This window comes from Micropterus dolomieu, linkage group LG02 (assembly GCF_021292245.1).
Source record: "Micropterus dolomieu isolate WLL.071019.BEF.003 ecotype Adirondacks linkage group LG02, ASM2129224v1, whole genome shotgun sequence".
Taxonomy (NCBI): Eukaryota; Metazoa; Chordata; class Actinopteri; order Centrarchiformes; family Centrarchidae; genus Micropterus; species Micropterus dolomieu.
The window spans coordinates 15881864-15892667 of NC_060151.1; the positions used below are offsets into that span (position 1 = coordinate 15881864).

Sequence of the window (10804 nt, forward strand, 5' to 3'; positions counted from 1 at the left end):
AAAAGATTGATGTTCTGCCATGAATCAACAGACGCCGTTGTAAGGGATTGTGTGCCTCAAAGCTGTGATCAAGCTCTGTGTGTGTTTCTGCATGTGTGTATATGAGCTTGTGCAGGTTTGCGTTGATCCAAAGCTGTGACAGCTGTTTTGTAGGAGTGTAGTACACAGTCTCTGTGTAAACTTAGCAACATAAATGTTTGTGCGTGTGTTTGTGAATGTGTCCAAGTGAAAGTGTATTCATGAGGTATGCAGCTTGGAGGTAATTTAAGACAGCTGAGCCAAATCAATACAAGTTTATGTACAAGGAAGGCAATCAATGTCTTAATTTGTCTGTAAATAGCGTAGGGGGTAAGGTGCGTGTGTGTGTGTGTGTGTGTGTGTGTGTGAAAGCATGTTCACATGTCATAGCCAAAGGCTTTATTGATTGATTAGACAGGTATCCACTCTGGGTCTAAATGACAGAGGGATAGGTTTGTGTTCACCCATTGCCCTGGAATAATCAAAGCATGTAACCTAAATACAGTATTTCCCCAAAGATATGTAGGCATTTATTACATGAGCACACACACACCTGCAGAAATACACAACTATGAGGAATTTATACCGTATAGGCCATCTTTTTTGCTGCCTTGTCAGTTTGGTATTTTATTCATTGGCGCTGTAGCAACTCAATCATGTTATGAGTGTTGTCATTGCATATTTTGTCCACTAGGGGACACTCTGTAACTGCCACAAATCCACCACAAAACCCAGCAATCAGCGGACATAATCAGCTTTACTTTTGTTTAAAGTACTATTTATAACAATAAACGGCATTATGCCATGTTATCTTGTTAAGGTTTCATAACTACACATAACAAATGTTAGGGATAAACTTTTTGATGTTATGTGTTTCTGAAAATAGGAGAAATATCGGCCAATATATCGGAATATCGGAATATCTGTAAATGCTCTAATGCCAAATATCTTATTTTGGCAGGGTTTTGAAGTGGCTCTCTCAAGGGAATCCTGTTCTCCACTTGCACAACGCACTGTGACTTATGTCCATTTTATACACCACACATCAGCTGGCTTCCAGACTTCTCTACAGTACCATTAACTTCACTTCCGATCTCCATAAAAAATGTTTTTATACATATCATAGGCACTTCTCACATTTCTCACAGCACATATTAAAGAGGTGGTATTATGCTCATTTTCAGGTTCAAAACCTTATTTAGGGTTGTACCAGAACAGGTTTACATGGTTTAATTTTCAAAAAAACCCATATTTTTCTTATACTGCACATTGCTGCAGCTGGTCTTTTCACCATGTGTTGTACGCTCCGCTTTTGAGCTACAGAGTGATGCATCTCACTTGTACCATATCTTTGTTGGGAGTTGCACATGCACAGTTCCTAGGTAAGGACTACTAGCCAATCAGAAGCAGAGAAGGGCGGGTCGTAAGAAACAAGGTAGTGTGATCCAAAACAAACCCTCTTCAGCCGGTAACCATGGCTTCGGTTCAGCCGTACATGTTTGAACCCAAGTCTGATCCAGAAACAACGGCAGAACAACCAGAACCAGCTTCACAACCTAGACTGGAGCAAGTGTAGCAGAGTTAAAAATAATAATAATAAATCGCTTGTGAATTTCTACAAAATTGATATGCTTGTGTTACATTATGTAGTTTTGGAGCCACCTGGTGGATTAATAGCGCAACTGCATACACAGGGTTCTTTCTCACGTATCATACGTGCCTCTAGCAAAAGGAAACACTTTTTTTTAACGTATGGGTCGTGGTTTGTGTGGGGTGTAGACTGCATCCTACTTCCAGAAGCTGGTGGAGAGTTAGGCGCCATTCTCCTTCCTTTTGGGGATACTCATTGAGTTGGACCACATCAGGTTAAGTTTTTTTTTCCCGATGTTTTATGGTGACTGTAATGTTTCGCATATCTAGGATTTTCGGCAAAATTCTGTGGGGGTGGGTGTAACAGTGTTAAAAATAATCGCTTGTGAATTTCTACAAAATTGACATGCTTGTGTTACATTATGTAGTTTTGGAGCCACCTGGTGGATTAATAGCGCAACTGCATACACAGGGTTCTTTCTCACGTATCATACGTGCCTCTAGCAAAAGGAAACACTTTTTTTTAACGTATGGGTCGTGGTTTGTGTGGGGTGTAGACTGCATCCTACTTCCAGAAGCTGGTGGAGAGTTAGGCGCCATTCTCCTTCCTTTTGGGGATACTCATTGAGTTGGACCACATCAGGTTAAGTTTTTTTTTCCCGATGTTTTATGGTGACTGTAATGTTTCGCATATCTAGGATTTTCGGCAAAATTCTGTGGGGGTGGGTGTAACAGTGTTAAAAATAATCGCTTGTGAATTTCTACAAAATTGACATGCTTGTGTTACATTATGTAGTTTTGGAGCCACCTGGTGGATTAATAGCGCAACTGCATACACAGGGTTCTTTCTCACGTATCATACGTGCCTCTAGCAAAAGGAAACACTTCCAAGCTAGAGGTAGATGCACGTGAGCAACGTTGTGATCAATATTTCCATGTTTAATGTTTTAAAATTGTAAGCACTACTAGCATGTAATTTTAAAGTAACTGACACGTACATGCAGAAATAGTAACTTTATTCACAAGTAGCACTTTCAGTCGTAGGTTGATCTAACGTTAGCTGGTTAGCTAATCACCTGCTTGCTAGCTCCCGACCGTGATGTTTTAGTAGTTATTTTGGATGATAATTGTTATGTTCCTTTTTATACAGATCTGATGGTTGCAGTTGCATAACACACAGTTACTGATTGTGTGCTGTTGATTTTTATACCAGGTAGGCTTTGTTAAATGTAGTATTCACATATTGTCATTGCATTCAAATCTTGCAACTCCAATATTAGAATTTAATGTGGGTTGTGTGAAATGAAAACTTTTGTTGGCTTCAATGAGCTAATGGTGTTTCACATTTTATCTATGACCCATTGTGGAATTCTAGAAGGACGTGGTCAAGTGTAGAAGTAAACTTATTATTATTTTTTTTATTATTATTTTCATTCTTAAGATGTCGATGCGAGGTTTTTGTAATATGACAGTAACATGTTGCACTGTATAAAATATGAGATGTTCTATTAATTGTCTATGGTCAAAATGTTTGTTTGGAATGTTTGAGGATTTTTATTGTGGGTATAGAAGAAAATTGCTCTCATTGTTTAGATGCTCTTTAGAAATCATACATAATACTACCACTATATGATCCTGTGTTTGGTTTATACTAGTATGGACAGAAAAAGACTAATACTGTGAAAATGTATTTTATATTAGTCTTTTGTGGAAAGCAAGGAAACACTTCCAAGCTAGAGATCTGATGGTTGCAGTTGCATAACACACAGTTACTAATTGTGTGCTGTTGATTTTTATACCAGAATAAAAAGGAGAACCAGAGTGAGAGCAAGTCCTGTGTGTGGCCGTGCCATCCTTCCACGCCATAGACACAAAAGGGACACACTCAGTCTACAGACGGACGCAGAGGGTTACACTGGTGCCGTGATTCCGTGATTCCAGATCCGTTCTACACAGATCGCCTGACCAGGAATGCGCTGTGGACTGAAGTGGTTAGAAGACGTTCTTGGTGGAAGATCATCTGTCCCGGAGTTGATTTATGGGCAGGTACTCAGGACTTTCAATAATTGTACTGACTGGATGGGACTCTGGTTAAACCGCTAATATTTAGAAGTTTGGGCCTGAATTTAAGTTTTATTTCAGTGTTTTCTGTTTTTCTGTGGCTTCATAGCGATATGGCTGACAAGCTTCAGCCGAGTGATATGTCTGACTATACACGCTTCTCCTTTGGGAGGGGTAGAGGTGTAATGGGAGCTCATTTACAGTTCAGTGGGTCTGTTGGAAGAGAGGTGGGTGCTTCACCTGTGTTACCTGCAAGAGATAGGGATTTAGGGTCAAGACAGGATCCGGCTGATTCACCTATGGGGCAGATGTCGTGGGGTGGGCCACATCATTCAACACCCAGTGGTGAAAGCGACACATTGCACCAGTTCAGCAACATGATATACCAGTTAGGCTCACAGATAGGAGAGTCTATTGCAGCCAAACTCATGTCTAGTGGCGCTATTGGTAACATTGACCAAGGTTGTCCTTCACACAACCATGCCACTCAACCTTACAGCAACGTGAATACACTCAGTGAGAATACACAATTCAATGTCATCGTGAAATCTGACAGGGAACTTGTTATTTTTAGGGGTGATAATTCTGACAAATACACAGTGACTGAATGGGTTGAGCTAATGAGATCATACATCAGGAAGCAGAACTATGACGTTTCACTACAGACAGAGGAGGTGATGGGGAGGTTAATGGGGAAAGCCAGGGATGTTGTCAAAATAGGCTTGAGGAGCGACCCCTCGCTTAACACTACTTGCACCCCAGATGTAATATACAACATACTCATACAGTATTTCAGTAACACTTCCTCATGCCTGCCCCTGCAAGACTTCTACTCAACCCTACCACACCAGGGAGAAAATCCCATTGACTATTGGATACGCCTTAATAAGGCTGCAGACATGGCAGAGGAAGGCTTAAAGTGTCAAGGCAGACACATAGAGGATATGGGAGGAGAAATCGCCAAGATGTTTGTGAAGCACTGCCGAGGTCCAGAGCTTGCATCTGTGTTTAAATGCAAGCAGATTCATGAATGGTCATCAAAAGAGATTCAGGTGAGGATAGATGAACATCACCGGGAACGGGTGCCAAAGACTCATGCAGCTGCGCTGTTTTGCAATGAAGCACACACAGAGCCTCGCAATACATGTAACACTGAGACATCCAGTGTCGCCTCGTCCTCTTCTCCAGCTCTCTCTATTGGAGTTGTGCCTGCTTTCTCGCCCTCACCTGTCTTGTCCCAGAATCAGCAGCAGTCTTCTCCTCCACTTCCTAAGGGCCTACATAGTCTCTGCCACCTTTTGCAGAATCAACAACAAACTCCCTCCCCTCTGCCGCAGCACCAGAGACCCCCCCTTCTCTTCTGCACCACAGTGCCAGTTGCCTCAGAGTCAACAGCAGGGTGGCGATGCTATGCTCAGTGAGATGATGTCAATGCTCAGGGAACTCCTGGCTAAAGTGAAAGCTGAAGATGCAAAGCAACCCTTACGGCAACAGACAAGGTTGGAACCAGGCCAACACTACACGTGGCACGGGCTGTCAGGTCTGTGATGATGGAGGCCACACTACTGAGTCCCACTGTCGTTCTGCTCGTCTCTGCTTCGCATGCTTCAAACCTGGTCATTCAAGGCGCTCATGTCCCAGCAGGGCCTCAGCTCATGACAATGTGCAGGGAAACTAAATGACCTGTGCTTTGAGGGAGGCCGTACAGGTCATGAAACATACTCCCACACACATGATGCTGCTGAACTATACTACAACATTAAGGATTTAGATGAGTCTGTGACAGTTGTTGTTCAAAACACACAGAAAGTCAGGAGCAGTGACAGTCTATTTTACACTTCTGTTGCAGTTGGAAATAGAGTGACCCTTGATGCCATGTTAGACAATGGCCTGCTCATTAAGTGAAGGAGCGCAAATGAAACTTATAGAAGCTGGTGTATATCTGAGCAGTCAGGAGGTGACCAACGTTGTCTTTGTTGGTTGCGGCGGTGTTCGCGTGAAGCCAAAGTCAGTGGTGAATCTTGAGATGGAAGTCTATGGATGCAGAGTATCAGTCCCCACTTTCGTTGTGAATAATCAATAGGATGATCTGATTGTCGGCTCAAATGTCATCAGGCATCTGATCAGTCAGTTCAAGAAAGATGCAAGCTACTGGGAAGCCGTATCCATATCTGGCTCAGGTAGCCAAGAACTTGAGCAGTTCCTCTCTCTACTAGCTGGCCTGGAACGTTGGTCTGGTGACGAGGTTCCAGACAAGGTAGGCACAGTCAGATGCAACCAAGCTGTCACCCTGCCAACTGGCAGTGAATATCTGGTGTGGGGGAGACTTCCTAAAAATGTTAAGATATCTCCGGGAACCACTGTCGTGACTGAGCCAACCTCTTCTCACTCTACGCCCAGGGGCATCATGGTTGCCAGGGTGGTGACACCGCTTTGGGGCAGTGGATGGGTTCCACTCAAAATCCTTAACATCTCAAATGGTCCTGTTACCCTGCGGAAGAATGCAAAGCTCGCAGATGTCTACACCTGCCTTGCACTGGAAGATATGGATGTCCCAGAGCTCAAGAGCTCTCACCAGGCTACATCCGTAGAGCTTGCTGGACAATCAGCTCCGACGACAGATGTCAACACTGTGCAGGAGAGACTGGAGCATGCTGGCCTGGGGAACCTGGACCTCTTGTGACGTGTCTGCTGATTGGCAAAGAAAGCTGACTGACCTTGTGCTGAAGTATGAGGACATCTTCTCTCGTCATCATCTAGACTCCGGTGAGGCCACAGGGTTTGTGCGTAGAATTCGCCTCACAGATGAGAGGCCGTTCCGTCTGCCCTACCGACGTGTCCCGCCTGCTGAATACCAAAAGCTCCGGCAAGTTCTTAATGAGATGGAAGAGAAAGAAATAATCAAAGTCCACCAGTGAGTTTGCCTCGCCTCTCGTGCTTGTATGGAAAAGAAATGGTGACTTACGGGTGTGCACAGACTTTCGCTGGCTCAACAGACGAACACTGAAGGACGCTCATCCCCTGCCTCACCAAGCTGACTGCTTGGCTGCCCTGGGCGGAAATGCATTTTTCAGCACAATGGATCTGACGTCTGGCTTTTATAACATGCCGCTGCATGAAGAGGACCGCAAGTACTCTGCATTCACGACACCCATGGGTCTGTACGAGTACAACCGCCTCCCTCAGGGCCTGTGCAATAGCCCAGCCAGCTTCATGAGGATGATGACCTCCATATTTGGTGACCAGAACTTTCTCAGCTTGCTGTGTTACCTTGACGACTTGCTGGTCTTCGCGCCATCGGAGGAACTAGCTCTGGAAAGACTGGAGCTGGTTTTCAGTCGTCTTCGTCTGCATAACCTGAAATTGGCACCGAGGAAGTGTTGGCTGCTAAGGAAGTCTGTAAAATTTCTTGGTCACGTTGTTGATGAGTCTGGTGTGTCCATGGACCCTGCCAAAGTCGAGGTTGTCAGCAAGATGACCACTGCAGATCTAATGGAGCCTGATGGAGTCACACCATCCCAGTCTCATGTCAGATTATTTCTGGGTATGGTGAACTATTACCAGCACTTTGTGCCTAATTACTCCAGCATAGCAAGGCCTCTCTTTGACCTCCTGGCTGGCCAGAAGCAGAGACGCAAGGGACGGCAACGCGTTCAAAGTGCTGTTCAGTCGCGGAAGTTGACATCGGTTGACTGAACCCCCGAACATCACCAGGATTTTGAGGAACTGCAGAAAGCCTTGATAACCTCAGTGGTTTTGGCCCACCCAGACTTCAACCGTCCCTTTGTGTTGTCCACCGATGCCTCGTTGGATGGCCTGGGAGCTGTCCTTTCGCAGGTTCAGGATGGTGACTGAGTGCTTTCGCCAGTAAATCCCTCTCAAGAGCTCAGAGGAAGTACCCTGCTCATCGCCTCGAATTCCTCGCCTTAAAGTGGTCCGTGTGTGATAAGTTTAGCCACTGGCTTAAGGGTCATGTCTTCACCGTGTGGACAGATAATAACCCCCTCACACATCATGAGAAAGCCCCGGCTGTATGCCTGTGAGCAGCGATGGGTGGCGAAGCTGGCATCCTATGTATTCGATATCAAGTACATCCCTGGCTCCAAGAATGTTGTTGCGGATGCACTGAGCCGCCGCCCATTCATAAAGTCAGCTGTTGGACACAGGCTACTTCAACATTCCTACAATGAGCTTCTCAGGGACACAATCCCTGTTTCTACTGACTCTGTCCGGGACACCTTCAGACATTCCAACACCGACCCAAATGGCCGCGACAGGGAAGATCCCTATGGGCCTGAATGTGTCAAGACCAAGTCCTTCTCCACAGGGGAGGTGTCTGCCATCCTCGAGACGCACAACCTGTGGGAGTCAGGTGCCAGGATGCGCGCTGTGGAAGTTCTCCATCAGCTTCCCCACTTACCCCTCCTGATGAAGATCCCCTACCTGTGTTCTCTGAGAGAGAGTTGCGTGAAGGGCAGTTGAGTGACCCTGTCCTCTCACGAGTGTTGTATTTTGTGGAACGTGGCCGGCGCCCATCCAGGAGAGAAAAAACAAAGGAACATGTCGTGGTCATCAGATACCTCAAACACTGGGAGAAAATGACAACGTGTAATGGCATCCTCTACAGAGTGTCCCAGGATCAGGTCTCTAGGAGGAAGAGATACCAGTTCGCGGTCCCTGACTCACTCAAATCTGAGGTTCTCAGAGGCATTCATGATAGTGCGGGTCATCAGGGGCAGTTTAGGAGTTTGAATCTGGCCCGTCAGAGGTTCTTCTGGCCTCTCATAGACCGAGATGTCAAAGACTATGTCCGCCAATGTCCAAGGTGTGTCATCAGCAAGGCTGCAGACCCAGAGGGGAGGGCACCTCTTGAGAGTATAAAGACCTCTGCACCTCTAGAGATCGTGTGCATTGATTTCTGGACTGCGGAAGATTCTAACAACAAGTCTGTTGACATGCTGGTGGTGACAGACCATTTTACTAGGCTGGCACAGGCCTTCCCCTGCCGAGATCAGTCCGCTAAACAGGTTGCGAGGCAACTTTGGAAAAAGTACTTCTGCATTTATGGATTTCCAGCAAGGATCCACTCGGATCAGGGTGCATCATTTGTCATCAAGTCATCTGGTGACTGAGTTGTTGAAGGTAGCTGGTGTGAGGAAATCTCGGACGACACCGTACCATCCCATGGGCAATGGTAGCGTGGAATGCTTCAACAGAACGCTGGGCAACATGATTCGTGCCCTCTCACCTGATGCAAAGCATAACTGGCCCCGACACCTCCAGACCCTCACATTCATGTATAACTGCACAGTGCATGAGACTACGGGCTACCCTCCTTTCTACCTTATGGACGGCAGAGTTCCACGTCTTCCAGTTGATGTGCTTTTCAAGAACATCCTTAAAGATCCGGAGATCAGCAGTTATGACAGCTACGTGGTGTCATTAACAAAGGACCTTCAAGAGGCCATGGCTATTGCCCAAGGACATGTCGACAAGGAGCAGAGCCGTCAGGCTGAACTCTATAACCACCATGCAAAAGGTAAGCCCATCGCTGCAGGTGACCGTGTTCTGGTCTCGAACAGACGTGACAGAGGGAAACGGAAGACAGCAGACCGATGGGAGACCACGGTATACACTGTTGTGAGTGTGAATGCCTCAACTCACACATATCGTATCAGGAATCCTATGACTGGCCAAGAGAGAGTTGTCCATCGCAACCTGCTGATGCTTGTTAACTTCTTGCCTGTGGATGTGGACTGCTCCCCAGATAGCACCACTGTGTCCTCCAGTGAGAAGGGGTTGGATGATGTCACTGACACAGATGGCTTGAAGGCTGTTTTGGAAGAAGAGGATGTTCAGAGCAGAACTCAGGAGTGGGTCGGCAATCTGTCGAATGCATGTGCGGATGGCCATGCGGGGGATGGTTTGCCTGGTGATACCCTGAGTGTGGACGACGAGCCCGAGTGTGGGGGCACTTTGCACTCACAGTCACGGACAGGGATCAGCCCTAGACACAGCTGCACATATGCCTCTTCTGCTGACACCCTGAGTACACACACACACACACGCTGCACCATCTGTATGCTCAGACAATGCACACAGTGCCAGGCCACCCTCTATTCATCCTGATTCAAGCACTGTACACAGAGTTAGAACTCGTGTTGGACGCGTGGTGAGGCCAGTTAACCGTCTGCTTCATGTAATGTCCACCCAAGGTGTTGTTGGTGATGCCAGTCAGTTCATTGACAAAGTTTCTAAGTCAGTTTTTCAGGTATTCCAGTGAATTAATGGTTCTCAAGTATGGGTTGATTTCAGTGTACTCTTAGGTTTTCATATGTCATTGCATCACCATGAACGAGTCTGAGTCCAGGCGTAGGGGCCCTATTTTTTTTCTTTTTTTTTTTTAACGTATGGGTCGTGGTTTGTGTGGGGTGTAGACTGCATCCTACTTCCAGAAGCTGGTGGAGAGTTAGGCGCCATTCTCCTTCCTTTTGGGGATACTCATTGAGTTGGACCACATCAGGTTAAGTTTTTTTTTCCCGATGTTTTATGGTGACTGTAATGTTTCGCATATCTAGGATTTTCGGCAAAATTCTGTGGGGGTGGGTGTAACAGTGTTAAAAATAATCGCTTGTGAATTTCTACAAAATTGACATGCTTGTGTTACATTATGTAGTTTTGGAGCCACCTGGTGGATTAATAGCGCAACTGCATACACAGGGTTCTTTCTCACGTATCATACGTGCCTCTAGCAAAAGGAAACACTTTTTTTTAACGTATGGGTCGTGGTTTGTGTGGGGTGTAGACTGCATCCTACTTCCAGAAGCTGGTGGAGAGTTAGGCGCCATTCTCCTTCCTTTTGGGGATACTCATTGAGTTGGACCACATCAGGTTAAGTTTTTTTTTCCCGATGTTTTATGGTGACTGTAATGTTTCGCATATCTAGGATTTTCGGCAAAATTCTGTGGGGGTGGGTGTAACAGTGTTAAAAATAATCGCTTGTGAATTTCTACAAAATTGACATGCTTGTGTTACATTATGTAGTTTTGGAGCCACCTGGTGGATTAATAGCGCAACTGCATACACAGGGTTCTTTCTCACGTATCATACGTGCCTCTAGCAAAAGGAAACACTT

The 10804-nt window shown here is 45.9% G+C and overlaps 1 protein-coding gene across 7 annotated transcripts in view; it reads left to right on the forward strand.

The window, feature by feature from the left end:
* Positions 1–10804, forward strand: part of LOC123983556 (P2X purinoceptor 7) — a 54355-nt gene that overhangs the window by 26537 nt on the left and 17014 nt on the right. For 5 of the 7 annotated variants that reach the window (XR_006828222.1, XR_006828220.1, XR_006828218.1 and 2 more), the window contains exon 2: positions 3411–3654. The exons of 1 other annotated variant lie outside the window; for it this stretch is intronic. Coding sequence is in view for 3 of the 6 variants with exons in the window: in XM_046069816.1 (XP_045925772.1) it covers positions 3580–3654 (75 nt within the window). In the remaining 3 variants the exon portion in view is untranslated. Of the gene's footprint in view, positions 1–3347; positions 3655–10804 lie in introns of all 7 variants that reach the window. One more of the 7 variants, XM_046069823.1, reaches the window with a different exon arrangement.